Source organism: Argiope bruennichi, chromosome 4 (assembly GCF_947563725.1).
Source record: "Argiope bruennichi chromosome 4, qqArgBrue1.1, whole genome shotgun sequence".
In the NCBI taxonomy this organism is placed as follows: domain Eukaryota; kingdom Metazoa; phylum Arthropoda; class Arachnida; order Araneae; family Araneidae; genus Argiope; species Argiope bruennichi.
The window spans coordinates 50881632-50894808 of NC_079154.1; the positions used below are offsets into that span (position 1 = coordinate 50881632).

A 13177-nucleotide genomic window follows, 5' to 3' on the forward strand; every position below is an offset into this window, starting at 1 on the left:
ATACACATTAAAAATATCAACCTTTTATTAAAAATGTTATTTTCCTGTTTAATTATAACCTTTTATTTCAGGCAAAAAAATTATCTCTTTGAAATTTTATTCGATGACTAATTTTTAATTAATTGAATTTTTGTTACTATTAATAAAGCTGCCTTTTCTTAAGAAATTTGATTTTTCAATTTTAATCGCACTAAATTTTTTCTGCCTGAAATGGAGTTGTTATTTATTTATTTTTTCCTCTAGAAAAGAACAAATAAATTTTGGAAAGGATTCGGGAGTTGCAAAACTTTGAGATCTGTTTTGTACCAAATTTCATTAGCTACATAGACATCCAAAAAATTATATTTGAAGAAAAGTTGCATAAAATATGCAATGTAGGATATGGACCCATTCCTTATATGTTCGAAAATAATCAGTTCATATTACCTTAAAATATGAACCAAGAAATAAAAAAAATGCTCATAGCATAGTTAGACGTAAAATTGTTTGTAAATTGTGCTTTATTTTCTTATAAATATATGTAGCTATAATTCCAATATTAAGCAGCTGCAGTGTGATACAAAGCTAGGAAAGCAGAAAAAAAAAAAATTATTCAATGTTCCTAAAACATTTTAAAGGATAATTTACCAAAAACGAAAGATTTTTTTTTTTTCATTCCTTTTCTTAAATATACTTTTTTAGTAATATTTCTCTTTTTAGTTGCTTTGGTTTTATCCGCTTTTGTTAACATGTAAAACTTCTCAATGCTTGTTTATCGTAGAACCGAAGTCTAATCATACAGTAACATCCCAAATGGATATTATAAAGGAAATTATGAATGATAGCATCAAAAACGAATGACATAATATATGTTCCTGCATTTCTCTAAACTATTTCTATAGTTTTCTGAAATTAAAATATATTTATTTAAATTACAAATTCTCTATTCAAAATAGAGAATTTGTGGTTCTCTATTCTCCACAAATTATTCGCTATTAATTAAATTTTATTTTTACTTTCTATTTATTATTTTCTTCAATGTATTGGCATCAAGTTCAGAACTTTTTAATTGTAATGATAAAACATGTGTCCACATACAGTGCTTATTATAGTCAATCTACTAATCAATATATCCTTGGCTGGAGAGCATTGAATTTGTGTTAATGTTAATTTTTATATAGTAACCAAAAAAAGAAAGAAAAAAAGATGTTGATTTTGTTAAAAGTTTGTTATTGATAGCCCAAATCAATGAATTTCATTTTACAATGCTTAAACTCTTAATAGACTATACAAGATTTTGATTATTTGTTTTTATTTAATAAAGCAGTTCATATAGTCAAAATTTAATCACTTCAGTTCTCTCTCACTCATGTTACTTGATGTCACAGTTATGTTCACTGAATTACATAAAATTTTAATTTATTTACAACTGCATATGGATGGGTGGGAGGAGCTTTCATAATACATCAAAGCAATTTGATTATTTAGTTGTTTTTTTAATGGGATAAATTTATTTATTTTTTAAAAATTAATAAATGTTTGCCCTCTTTTAAAAAAGTAAACAATTCTTTTTATAAAAACTCAATTGTTTGCCATTTTCAAAATGTTATAAGTTTTAAATCGAAAAGTATTTGGATATAAAAGTGCTCAAAGAGTTTTTTTTACATTTTACAATTATTAAAAGAAAGCAAACTTAGATTTTTGATTCGAAGAAACGATTTTTTATATTCAATGAAGCGTAAAAGTGTAAGTAAGTAAGATTCAAGTGTAAAACGAGTTTTTTTAAACAAATGTATTTTAATATGTGTATTTTCAATATATGGTATATTTCCAGTTAGATTTTATGAACCTTGGAAAATCGATGCATTGTTATACACTGTCATGCCATTCATAAATTGACAGTTCCGAAGCTAAATCTTTATTATATGCACTCCTAAGTGGCAAATATGTCTATATTATGGATGTAAATTAGATAAACATACAAAATTTCTTAAGTAGAAACTCCATCTAAATGAGAATGGCAGTATCAATGTTGGGATCATATTCAGAACTCACTTCAGTAAAAAAATAAATAAATAACTAAAAGGCTCTATTTTTTGAATAAAAAGAAAACCAAAAATATATATCTTTTTTACTTCATTTTAAATAATTTTTTAAAGTGTAGATACTTTTTAGAAATCCTGTGTAAATTTCCTAGAACGAACCTAAATAATATCAATAAACAATTTTATTTTCTCATAAATATTTAATCGTTCTTTCGCATCAACAGTTTAATCCAATAATAAATAACAACATTCGCCTGCTCTATAATAAAAGCAATTAGCTTCCTCAAGTGCAATATAAAACTGTAAATTATTCATATAGCACAAATTTGGAATCTTTTTCATTAAATGTTTTAGAAATTGCAGTAAAATATAAAATTTATATTTGAGTAAATTAGAATGATAACAGCCATGCTTTAAGCTTGAATTCTAATATTTTCTTTCATAAAATTTGTATATGAATACTGTATAGATATGCTTGCATTATATAACGCTTAGTTTCAAATGAATTTTTTTTAATCGTCTTATCTAATTGCTTTAATAAGATTTGAAAAAATTCGAAATAGTTACTAATATTTAGAAGAGTGGGAAAAAAATTCATCATCAATATTATCTTTTTGTAATCCCCCCCTCCATGTTATTTTCATGAACATAACTTACCTCAGTAGTTTGTTCGTGACGAAACAAAAGAAAAAGGAAACTGCTATTGAATATTTTGGAATCTACAGGAAATTTATTCAAATATTCAGTAACAACACATAAATACATAAGTATGGCACAACATTCTCTCTATTCTGTACAAAAATATTCACATTTACATAATAAGAAAGAAACAATAGCTCGAATTTCATTTTCAACAAATTTTGCATAGATCTCTTCAATGTTACAAAAGGAACTAAATTTTTACAAATTGAACACTTTTCTTATATAAAGGGACACTTATTATTTGCATATTTCGTTTCGTCAAGGAAGAGTTCTTCGTTTTACCTCCCGATTCTCATAACATACAAAATGTTTCAAAACACAAATTACAAAATCAACTTCATTTCATGAACACTCAGTTCTTTGTTTAACAAAAATATTTTCTTTCTATTACTGCATAACTTTTGGTCAGTAACATATTAAGATTATATTAATGAAAAGATATGCTTATTTGTAGCTTTCAACAAGCCATTGAAAGATTATCACAAGCTTTGCGAGAATGACTTTAAGAATGTCAAACATTTCAATAAATTATAACAATAGGTCACCTGAATATCTCCAGTTCATACAATTCTTGTTCAGATAGCAATCAATGCAATTATAGATTTATGATTATTTAAAATTTTATATCTTTTTACATAGCAAATAATTATTTGAATCCTCAGTAATTAAAAGTCAAATTTATTTTACTTACACTTCAAGTGGAATTGTTACACTTCAAGACTAATTATTTCATTAGCATTTACATCAAATACAAATTTCATAATTAAGGAATTGCAAACAGAATTCTGATGTTCTAAATATAAAATTAAAACAAAATAAAAAAAAGAACAAGGGATTCTAATATGGCAGTACTTTTAAGAATGAAGAAGCTGAAACAATTTGATATTTGTACTTTTAATTTCAAAAAAGTTGCACATAATATTCAGTCAAAGTTCTGTACAAGTTTGCCTGCTTCTATCTGAACGAGTTATTTTTCAGCAGAAAAAAAGAGTTTATTTCTCTTTTTTTCTCCCTCTTGGCATTAATCGTAGATCGTTCTTTTATGAAGATATTAACAGGAAAGAATAATATTCACATTATTCTAAAATAGTGATTAGAATCTTTTTACAATATACTGTGCATGACTCGAAACGTTTTAAAGTATTTACAGCCATTTAATATGAGGACAAAAGAGTGAAAATATATATGTTCCTTTTTCTCTTTTAACAGTTCGTATTTTTGTATTTACAAACATCAGCTGTAATCTTCATTTCTTTTTTCCTTAGTCGGCGCCATCTCTCGTTACACTTCCGCTACCACTTCGACGTGATTGTTCGTTGCAGAAGCACTAGATGGCGCTGATCGAACTGCATTTTGTGACGCAGCTGGTGAGAGGGAAGAAATGACGTCACTAGGAAGGTGTGAACTCGATGTAGAAGGATTATTGATCAATTCTACATCCTCCAACCCTACTGGACTCGGTTGACCAGCAGAACTCGGTCTAGAGCGATAGCTAGGCGGCCTACTGTAATCAGAGATCCCAACATTTGCAGGAAACCTACAAAATGCAAAAGAAATGTTAAATATGGCGACTGATTCATTTACAACACACATATCAAGTAGAAAAAAAATATTCAAAATCCTAAAATAATTATCCAACTGTCACTCAATTTTTCTTTTGTCACTTTGATAGCCAATGCTACGAACGCCTTTATGAAATTACACATTATGAAACATTACTTTTATGTTAATTTCCTGCCAAAAATTTAAACAAATGAAATAGCAGAAGAATTATTAGAAATTTCTGAGACATTATTCAAAAAGAGAGAGAGGAAGAGATCACATTAAAAGTTTGCATGCATTCTGTACAAAATGAAAACTTCGGAACAATAAACAATTCGGAACATAATAATATCCTTAAACGAAAATACACTTTGTTTATTTTCGCTTTAAAAATGGAGAGACGTTCCTTCCATTAACAGCAACTCATACATAAGAACTGGTTTCTAGCAAATATAGGATAATAAATATTTATCACAGGATAATAAATATTTATATGGATTCTTTTTTGAATTTACAACTTATAAATTGCGAAAAATAAATTCATTTAACGTTCTTTTAAAAACAATTTATCTATATTCTATTCTAAAATCAATAAATTGATTAAGGTAAATAAAATAACAATTAATAAATTGGTTTGGATATTTTTTTAAGTTTGCATAAATCGCTTATGATGCTCACTAAAAAAACTAATTGCAGTAGAATTTAATGGATCCCAAAATTTGAAAAGTTCAATAATGGAACTTTCTTTAAAAAATATTATCTATAATGGAAATAAAAACCAAAGACATTTTACAGAAAAAAACTGGTTCTGAAATCCCATTTAACACCAATTAATTAATTAATTAATAGGTTTGGATATTTTTTAAGTTTTCATATATCACTTATGCTAGTCACTAAAATATTAATTACAGTGGAACTTAACGGATCTCAAAATTTAAAAAATTTAATTTTAGAATTTGCTTTAAAAAAATTATTTACAATGTAAATAAAACCAAAGACTTTTTACAGACAAAACTGATTCCGAAATTTCATATAATAATGAATTATAAATTAAGGTCTAAAAAGTTTTTTAAAAAAAAAATCAATTTTTTTTGCACATACATAAAAATGTATTTATTAAATGCATCCTCCCCTTACATTAAAACTGAACATATCAGTAAAAGCATCATTTGCTTCCTTTACGCATTGAAATGATTAAAAATTGAAATGAATTAAAAATTCTTACCTTGGATAGACGGTGGCCGGTCCTCTGTACATTGGGGGCGGGAGAGGGGGTGGCTGGGGAGGGGGTTGGTGGGTGACGGGCGACGATTGTCTGTCCATCAGCAGAAGACGCAACCGATATTCCTGCATGGAGGCTTGATAGGAAGGAGGGGGAGGCCGCAGCGTGATGTCCGGATACAACATTGCTGCATGGTAAGAAAAACACATCAATCATTTTGAACTCCAAGAAAAAATTACTACAGTAAACTGTCAAATCAATGAACACTTTTTATCTATTAATTTTTAACTAATTCTTTGATTTGTCATATTTCCTATTCAATGTTTTTCTTCCACTATACAGAAAAAGCAACGCAATATTTCAAAATAAGTTTACAATTCAATATAAGCTTATACTGACTTCAATAACTTATATAATGTTAGATGAAATTCTTTTTTAATATTGGATACATATTTAGGCGAGACTCGTGCTCATTCCAACACAATAATAATAATTCATTTATTAAATTTATTTTACCAATTCATTTATTCCAATTTCAAGCAAGAATTTTGATTTCCTGTACATTTTTTGCATGTGCTTGGGATTTTATTTATTTATTTATTTTACTGAAAACAAAAGTTAATTCAATTAAAATGTCATCCATTCATGCAGTTCTTATTAAAATCATCCAAGTTTTTGTTTCTTAATCTAATTCCTTTATTCAATTTTTTTTTTTATTATAACAGCGCATTTTTATAACTCTTTTAAAGATAAGAGGTGGAAAAAGAGAGAAAAAAAAAGCTGTCTTCTTAAAAAGAATAAAGATAAGTAAGTAAAAATTAATGTAATTTATTTATCCTCCCCCTTCTTAATTTTCAAACTACAAACAAAATTTATTTTTGTCAAAAGTTTGCAGTAGCTGATCAAATCTCAAAGCACGTGATTCATATTCTTTGGTAAATTACATATGGAATTTTATGAATCAATTCTTTTATTAATTTAAATAAATGCCAACTTTTTCTTGGTGTACTCTTTCTCTTCAGCCAAAAAAATAATAAAGAATACGTTTAAAACCTTAAGAAAAAGAAACTTTTAAAAATATAAATCCAGTACATTGTAATTTAATAAGAATACAGACAATAAAAATATGAAAATTGGGATTTATTTATATAATTAAATTTAAAAATATGAACTTATTTTTGTTATGTTCTTAACAAAGAACTACCAGAATAAATAACTTTTCAATTTTTTGCTCTATAATTTAATTAATTTTTAGTTATTTCATTTATTCTTAAAGTTTATCTAAATAATTAAACATAGTTTCTTCTTTACACCAGTATCGTACGAGTTTGTTAGTATTATTAAAACTAGTCTATCTAAATAGTATTGATGATTGTTTTTTTTAAAATTTATTCTATATTATTTCTGAATATTTTTTCTATATTATTCAATATATAAAAATGCAAGTTTGATAGAAAAATATTAGGCCTAAAAGAATACAATTCATACAATGTGGCAGTTTAAAAATTCTTCTATCAAATTTCGCAATTCATGTTTTAGTAACACATGATCATTAAGAGAAAAATGCAAGACATGTTTCCATACAAGCAATCGTCTTTCCCTCTTGCATTATCACAATCAAAAGCCGAGCAATATCATATATTTTTAAAAATAAAACACTGCATTAGATATCAGTTAAAAAGCGCATGCGCAGTTTGTCATAACATCTGTCGCATTCATAATGTGAATATGCAAGACAGACGATTTAATTCGATAGTGAATAAATTTAAAAACTCGAAATTCCTAAATTATTTCAATAAAATTCGTGTATTTGTTCCTTTTTTTTTTTTTTTGCAATCGTCTTTTGTTTTATTACGCAGATGGCACGGCAACTTACTTAAAATACAAAAATATGCGTGAGTTATAAAAAACAGAAAGAAGTGGTAGCGGTTTTTCACATCATTCGGGAACGAGTTTACACAATAAAAGATGGGTGATGCAAACTGAAATCGTGTGTCGTTTGTCTGCCGTCTGGAAGGTCAGTTTTAAACATCCAGGTCACTCACATGATTCGACATTCCATTCATAAAATTCCTCGAAACAAAATTCGCGCGATGAAGAGTCTTTTAAAAAGCCATTTTCGACATGTGTTGTGGATTGAATGTCAAATGAATTTAAATTTTTATTTGTTTTTGAGTTTTGACTCTGAAAGTTTCTAGCGAGAGTTCATTGCTATCAACACACTTCGAATTTTTGTTTAAAATAGATTTCTTTAAATTTATTTTTTCCTATACGCGATCATATTTTGACAACAAATATTTTTTGCAATACTTTTAATGGAAGGAGTATTTTTTCGCGATTTCAAGTACAAGCAAAAATAAGAAAGGGGATTAAATGTTAAAGAGAAAAGAAATTGAGTTAATTATGTTTATTAGAAAATTTTCAATAGAATGTTTCAAATTAAAATTGATTTTATGAAATATTTTCACCTGCTAATATTGCAGAATCTAAATTTATTGTGTAAATGATTTCCTGAAATCCCAATTAATATGCAAGTCCTAATTTTGTGTTGAGATGTATCGTTTAAGAAATTTTGGTTAAAAGTTTTGGTTTGCTATATAAAACAATAAGGAAAATTAATCCCGAATCAGCGAAATAGATTGTCAGATCAGATTAGGATCATTGTTATTATTATTTTTGAGCGAAAACGAATATTCTTTAAAAAAAAAATCGAACATTTTCCAAGTTAGATATCAAAGTAGTCAATAAGAATATACCATTCTAGATTCCCCCACCCCATATTTAATTAAAGAGATTGACACATTAATGATTTCTTATAGCAAACTCATCAAAGTTACCTTTTTTTCCATAATCTAATTTTCTCAATTTAATTTACAATTATATATTCTAGCATTTTCTTTGACTACTGTTGAATTTTCGATTGTAGTCACAATATCTCACTATTTCTTAATGTTTTAAAGTTAGAGTAAAAAAAAGCTTATATAAAACTGTGTTTATATTACGGAAATATTGGTCGCAGTTGGAAGACTATATGACTTAACAGTTGATATCACCAATAAGATATTTCAACATACAATTATTGGTGGAAATGGCTGAGAGATTTTGCTAATGCGATTACGAGATTTTTCAACGTCACGTAGTTCTTAAATGAGGCTAAATAATAAATGGAAAAAAAATAGTATAATAATTTTAATAATAATTAAAAAAATGGAATGGTTTTTCCCAAAAACTTTCTCGCATATTCTCTAATAAACTTTTCATATCAGAAAACGCTTTACATGGCATTTGTTAGTTACCAATGTTATCATAGTTACCGAATATTAACTTTTGGCGATTAATCCCTGGCCGTGTTAATAGCATCCGAAAATCGAATTTGTGTTTTAGACACGTTTTTCGCAACCGATTGAAATAAAAATTTGACACAAAACTGCGCTTGTAGTCATAAAATCTCATACAAAATTTGATATATTTAAGTTGTTGCGCTTTTGAATTATCGCATTTACTTGTTTCTTTCTGTAAGAACAGACGGACAGATAGTCAACTCGTAGTTGGTCTCAAAATTTGATAGGTATCACCACTATAGATGTTAAATTGGTGTGCTGAATTTTATCTATCTAGCTCTTTTCGCTTTGAAATAAACTTTGTAACTTATTTATATTCATTCGACCCGCAGGACAGACGAAGTTCCTCTGAACCGATTTTGTTCAAAGTTAATAGAAAGCTACAAATTTGGTGTAAAGACTGTATACAAAAAAGACTGTATTCAACCGTCTATCTCAAAGTGTTTTTTAGTAATCTTTATCATAGACAGAGAGACGGATATGTTCCAAAAATGTATTTTACGAATTCGAGGGGGGGGGGGGAGGTCTAAAATGCAGAGATTCTTGAGAAATGCAGAGAATTTTTTGATGATTACTATACTTTCTCTGTATTACAAAGACAAATTTAAATTACAGGGGTGTTTGTGGGACCCCAAAAAATCCCCTGAAACTTTTACGGACTTACTACCGACATTTTGGAGTTTCGAGAAGGGGGGGGGAGAGAAATGAAAAATTACGATTATGAAGTATTGAATGACCTAATTATAAAAGTTCAATGAATTACTTTTTTTGCAAAATTAATAACCATTAATTTTGCAAAATTAAGACCTTTGAACCCAAGTCACGTGATCGCACATCTGGTCGAACGAAGTCTCTCCCTTTTTTTTCTGCCACGCCTACTTGCCGAAAAGAATCCAGAAGAGAATGTCCGAGAACCGGGGGAATGAGTCATAACTCGCAATAAGGAAAGAACAAAAAAGAAGTTTTTTCCCCCTTTCCACGCATTATCACTGCCTTTGGAGAGAGAAAGGAAAAGTTTTCACCACACACACTGACCTTGCGTTTTCTGCTTTCAAAGCAAACAAAATTACCCAGATCAAAATAAGTAATTCATTATTATTCCTACTTCCTTTTGAACGACGATCCCCGGAATTTCCGGGTATCGAAGTTCAAAATCCCCGGAATTCCGGGGTTTCCCCGGAGCACAAACACCCCTGAAATTATCAGAATCTTATATGAATTCAGATATCAAGACATGGTTTAAATGTATCAATACTTTTAGTAATCAATCTAATGTATTTTACTAGTATCACAATGATATTATTGTTACTTTAAAATGATAAAACTCAAAAATTAAAAATGTAACAAAAAAGAAAGCATCTAACATTGCACCTTATAACTGACTAGAATTTTTTTTAAACCTTGGCGACATTTCTGGCTGTGTAATAGTGGGTGGTTACAGTTAAAAAAACTTTTGTTTTCTTCCTTCAGAGGAGCAAAAAAAAATAATGGTTGTAAGTCACAGAACATGAGGAAATGAATGATTCAAAAATAATTCCAAAAATGAAGGACAGAGAGAACAGGTGGACAGCTGTTTATATTCTTTCTATAGTTCAGTAACTATTAATTCAATCGTCGTTGGATAATTCATCAAACACGTGATGAATAATTAAGTGATCTATTTACGAACAGCAAACTGTATAAGAGTGAAACAGCTCCAAACTTCAAAATGGCTATTCAATTACGTATTTAAGACAAAGAATCTTGAGGAGAGAATTTTTTATTAGTTTTTGCATCATCCTGTTTTTTTATTACTTGAAATTCACAAGCGGCATTATTAGGACTATTAAATATAATCATGCAAATAAAACTAACATAGCAATTATACAATTCATTCCTAGATACATTACAATACATTCACAGTTAAAAACGTTTACGACAGAGGCAAAGATATCAATGAAGAATGAACACTCACCACTAAAGGGATGCGGTCGGCCGTACTGAGGTACACGGGGCACGAATCTTCTGTGAGGTTCATGTCTCGTCCTGCGCAGTCCAAACATGGCCCTGCACGATGGTGACTCCCTCGACGTCAAACGCCAAGCCACGCCACTCATAGAGACCAACACGATGCCTAGACCTGCAAAACAGAAAACAATCTTGTTACTCGAAAAGTAATTGCATTATCTCACATCTTTTAAAGAGAAAGCGCTATACAATGAAAAAGATTGAATGAATATAACTCATATTCACGTGATGCAAGTGAAATTCGAGCAGTGAAAATTTAATTTGTAAATCGTTTGCATATTTGTATGATGCCAAAAAGACACGAAACCGCATGAAATGATTCCTCTAGACGATATTAAATATACAGATATGGGACTTATTATAATAAAATATCCTTTCTTTACTTGCAATACTGCTAAATGAAACTATTCGAACTTTTTCTATTTATTTTCATTTAATCACAAAATATAATTATATAAATATATATTATCAGTAACAAAGTCAGAATATTTACGTTTAGTAAAAACTATTTCTCTTTCAATAAAATAACTCCATACTTTGTAATAATTAAAATGCCTAAAGAGGGTGAGGGGATTTGGAAACAAATAAATAAACCCTGGTCAAAATAGGTTCCTTTATCTTAAGAAAATATTCAAGCATATACAAAAATTTATGAAAAAGCAAACGATTTCAACATCTAGAAATAATAGCTTGAATGCTTACAGCATTCCAATATAAATATATATTTTATCGATCGAAATGAAAATATCAAAAGACTTCCTAAGTTTTCAAAATAAACATTCATTTCTGAAATAAAACATAACAAAAATTATATCAACTTTGGGATTGCTATTTATATTTATACGCCGTAAACATCTACATTATTTTCTGAAATTTATCTCGAAGCCGATGAATTACAATACAGAAATTAATAACTTTCGATAGTAAATTTAAGATTAATTTCCATTACTTTATAAAATACAATATCACCCTTTGTTAAATATAATTACAAATAATATTGCGCAGTCATTTATTATTACATTAAATTTCCCTTTAATAATTAGATTTTAAATTGAAAAATGACAGAACTATAAAAAGCCATTTTATCAAAAACTGTTCTGAAAGTTAACCTAAAATATATGTATTAACAAAGTATTACAAGCGTAAAAATAGCATTTAAATGTATTAAAGGAAATCTTTATTAATCCTCCCTCTTATTAAAGGAAATCTGACCTCTAATTTGAAATCACAACCTCAATTGTAAAACTCGCCCTTTCATCAAAGATCAAATGCTAAACTATCGCATAACTAAAATTACAAATGTTCTTTGAAAAGAAAGATCTCTATAATAGCGAAAAATTCTATTTGAATTTCTAAAAGAATCGGTCCCACAAGTAACCTCTCATAAAAGACCAAGAAAATGAATAGCGTTTTTATATACTATAAAAACCTTCCATAACTTGGAAAATATCCTTTGCTTTAATAAAGAAAAAAAAATTATATTGACGAAAAATGAAAATAAAAATAATAATAAAATATCCACTCCAAATTTTTTAAAAAAACCTCCCCCCCCCTAACCAATCACAGCCATGTTAAAACACGTCACTATTTCAAACATCAATAATATTTTTTTAACCCTCTGAATAACCATTGCGAGGTATAATTGAATTCAAGTTCTCCAGGTAATGAATCGCAACACTTTTAAGTAGTAGCTAAAGAAACCGGTTGAATACGGAATTTCCCTTCATAAAACATACTAGACTGACATAATCGTAATAGAAGCAAGTGTGGGCCCTTCCCAGTTTCAACAATCCAATGAAAAAGTTAAGATAAAATGCATGAAAAAAACCACACCCTGAGAAAACTCGAGTCGAAAGTAATTCCGCGAGTCCATTGTTATCTCAATATTCACTATTCCAAGTCTTATTATTTTCCTTCAGACCCAAAACTGTTCATCCAATCCGCTTGAAGAGGTATTATTCCGCTGAAATTTATCCCAAACGATTAGTCTTCAGCGTGGAAAAAAAGAATTGTGCTATCGCTATGGACAAGCGCTGTCGGTTGAGCCACCCAGCCCAGTTCATGTAATTTTGAAATGACGATATCTGGCAACAGAGCGATCGTGGAACAATGGCAAAAAGTGAGATGGACGCATTTTGAGAGAGACCCTTTTGTTTGAACGGGAGGGAAAGGAAAGAGAATAAGTTCAGACACAAAAGATCACAACTCGGCAGTTGCGTAACTCTCGCGGTAACCGTAACGGATCGTTGATGGCGGGAAAGGAAATGATTCCATAGTTTGAAGTCATGATCTGAGAACCTACATAAAACTATGCTAACAAATTTGTGTTTGAAAAGGTT

The 13177-nt window shown here is 28.9% G+C and overlaps 1 protein-coding gene across 1 annotated transcript in view; it reads right to left on the bottom strand.

Annotated features, from left to right (window-relative positions):
* Nucleotides 1-2732: 2732 nt before the first annotated feature.
* The window catches only part of LOC129966853 (uncharacterized), a 47544-nt gene continuing 37099 nt past the window's right edge, over nucleotides 2733-13177 (bottom strand). The window contains exons 2-4 of the mRNA XM_056081445.1: nucleotides 10786-10950; nucleotides 5494-5677; nucleotides 2733-4263 (exon numbers count right to left, since the gene is read on the bottom strand). Of these exons, the coding sequence (XP_055937420.1) occupies nucleotides 4008-4263; nucleotides 5494-5677; nucleotides 10786-10950 (605 nt within the window). The 3' untranslated portion in view covers nucleotides 2733-4007. The remainder of the gene's footprint in view (nucleotides 4264-5493; nucleotides 5678-10785; nucleotides 10951-13177) is intronic.